The 3019-nt window shown below is 31.9% G+C and overlaps 1 protein-coding gene across 1 annotated transcript; it reads right to left on the bottom strand.

Annotated features, from left to right (window-relative positions):
- Window positions 1-384: 384 nt before the first annotated feature.
- Window positions 385-2689, bottom strand: LOC145033692 (uncharacterized). The gene is made up of 2 exons (XM_078982254.1): window positions 2261-2689; window positions 385-1341 (listed from the first exon to the last, which is right to left on the bottom strand). Exons 1-2 carry the CDS (start codon window positions 2575-2577, stop codon window positions 462-464), a joined length of 1197 nt encoding a protein of 398 aa, XP_078838380.1. The 5' UTR covers window positions 2578-2689; the 3' UTR covers window positions 385-461.
- Window positions 2690-3019: the final 330 nt, after the last annotated feature.

The raw sequence follows: 3019 nt of genomic DNA, 5'->3' as shown, positions 1-3019 counted from the left end.
AAATTATTCATTTATTAAAATAGAGTTTTAAAATAAAGATAATGCGAAAATGATAGAAAAATTAAATAAAAAAAAAAAGGAAGATAGAGAGGATAGCTTAAGTCAACGCGCCAAAGTTAAAAATATCTTCTTTGATCTACAATTCATATCATGTACTAAAAAGAAATCTAATCGTTTTTGTAGAAGCAAAACTAGTTAATGAAAAAATAGACACTTGTTTAAAAAAATAACTACATAAAATAAAATTGTTTTTAAATTATAGTTAAATGAAGTAATGGTGTTAGACTTATTGGTTTTCATATTGACTACACAACAGTAATCTACATGTGTATTCATTTCGTTGCATAATACAAGTAATGGAACACTAATTAAACTCTAATCTCATTAGACAGATAACATAAGCTATTACAAAAAGCACAATATTATTGCATTATCTTACTGTAATATAAAAAGTATAAATCCTAATCAAATATAGTCCTAATGTGACGTGCATGATAGAAATCATATGCCAAAACTAAACTTCCATCCATTCTTTTGAGCACAAATCTCTCAACCAATACATAACAACCAAATCTCTTCCACCCACCGATTTCTTCAAACTTCTCCTTCCTATTAATACTCTCTATCCTTGTCTCCCTACCTCCACCCCATCCAAATCTTTCTTCTTCCCACCTCATTCTTTCAAAAACTTCTCTATTCAACCCTACAATTTCTTCATTCCCATTATTATCCCCACGACTTATAAATTGTAGGACTCCATTTACCATGTTTCCCTCATCCCATACAGCCTCCCTCCAACCTTCACCTATGAAAACCACTTCACTAGGAAATGCAACTTTCACATGCACAACATTTCCCTTATTATTATGATCGTGTTTTTGTTCAAAAACTCGCTCCCATTTTTGTTCAAGTGCCATTTCATAAAAAATAGATGTTTTCACTTGATCAGTCAATCTGCCTTCTTTGATGAACATGAAAGGGCAATACCACTTGCCAACAACCACCGAGTTAGAAGTTTTGGTCGAGTGTGGGAAACTAAATTCAGGGAGGCGTGAACGAAGAGCATCATCGATTCCTTTTGCTTCATGTAACTCATAGTTTGTAGGTGTTTTGGTGTATATTTCCCAACCTTTTCTCCTTAAGAAATTTGGAGGGTAACCATCTTCCGCAATAGATTTGGCATAAAAGCTACCATCACCTTTAAAAAATGTTTCGTAAGGAATGATCTCAAATTGTTGATACACGTCATATGGGTCCAATGGCCTTGGGTTTACATCAATGACACAATTACATAGACAACATGACATCATGTCTTCCTCCTTCGAACATGCAAACGCTTCCCTGTAAAACCTTTTTCTTAGTTTATTTGAGATCAATGGTAGGTTATATAGTCACACATATTGTGATACTCAAAGTTATTTAGATAAAAATGGAAAATATATATATATATATATATATATATATATATATATATATATATATATATATATATATATATATATATATATATATATCAATTTAAATGTGACAAATTTTTAATTATAGAGAGGGCCAGGAGCCAATTTGAGCTATATTACATCAAGACATTAAGAGACAAAAATATTCAATCATATACATATACATGACATGTGTTAATATGTTATCAAAATACATCATAGTTTTGATCATGATAGTGCACGTATATTTAAATTGAGAAATTATATAACCTCCTACAATATCCAGGAAATCAAATCCATGGTATAAAAATGTTTCTCTCGATATTTCTGTTAAAAGATGTAAAGGTTTTTCAAGAAACAGTTTTGTTTAGTGAGCTAGATCTGAGAACGAGTGCAAAATGTCAAACTTGCAATCATACAATGATTAGGCATGATTTTTATGTCCTTTTTCGAAAAGATTTGTAATTGTCTTACTTAAAAGCTAACAGCTAAACATTAAATTAAATAAAAGTTCTAAACCGCTTGCATCATAAAATGTTAAAGACATGGCGATCATCATCGAATCAAGCATGGCCTAATTCTACCCTATATACTTGATAGTTTCACGTTAGTCAAATTGTGGCGTCAAGCTTATCTAGCCTATAATCCTAATGGAAATATTAGAGGGCTTCATTTGGGAAAAATTAGTAAATTACCTATAAGACTGAAGATGAAGAACAAGGCATGTTTGTATCATGACATAGAATTCATATATGAAGAAGGAAAAATATCAGTTATGGAATCGTATTTGAGAAAACTACAAAATGAATTGCGTACATGCATACCCTTTATGAGATCCATGTGGTTTTATCGCGTAGTAAAGGTTTGAAGATAACGGCTGATCAAGAACAGGAATAAAAAGAACTTCATTGTGAAAAACACGTTTTCTTTTACCAGTCCCCGATGAATAGCGTGTGGTTAGTGCTTTGTTCTGAGGAAATGGCAGACTTAAAAGATACTTATTCTTGTACAGACCGAAGAACGAGTAAGTTTCAGACTCTTCGTCTTGGATTACCAAGTAACCCGAGTTTGGACCCTCAGGAGGCAGATAAAGAGCTTCAGGATTGCTCTTGTATTGAGAAAGAAATCGTGTGATATACATATTAAAACGTATATTTGTACTGAACTGGTTTTAGTTTGTGGTTATGAAAAGGGCTGTGTTGCTCGTGTAATTGTATATAAAGAAGGAAGATTTAAGACTCGAGTTGTTAACTTGGAGAAGTTAAACAATTAATTTGAATTTTCTTTTGTGACCAGGTTAGTTATAATTCTTTTGTGGACGTCTCAAAGCTTATTTTTAATATTATGTTGAAAGGTTCGTCGCAGGTGCAGATGATTAGAGACGTAAATTCGTAGGCTCTTTGATGGAAAGTGCTACGTATTACTCATAGAAAATTTAAAGCATTGGGTAATGGGCAACATTCAACATTTTATGGAAAAATGTATCATTCCAGTTTCTAAAGAAAGGAAGTTGTGCATGAAGGTTCATAAGAGATCCAAAGTCTCTCTCTCTCTCATATATATATATATATATATATATATAT

This window comes from Lactuca saligna, chromosome 3 (genome assembly GCF_052625555.1).
Source record: "Lactuca saligna cultivar CGN05327 chromosome 3, ASM5262555v1, whole genome shotgun sequence".
NCBI lineage: Eukaryota > Viridiplantae > Streptophyta > Magnoliopsida > Asterales > Asteraceae > Lactuca > Lactuca saligna.
Note: the sequence above shows the minus strand (reverse complement) of the source record. Positions and strands in the feature narration are given on the sequence as shown.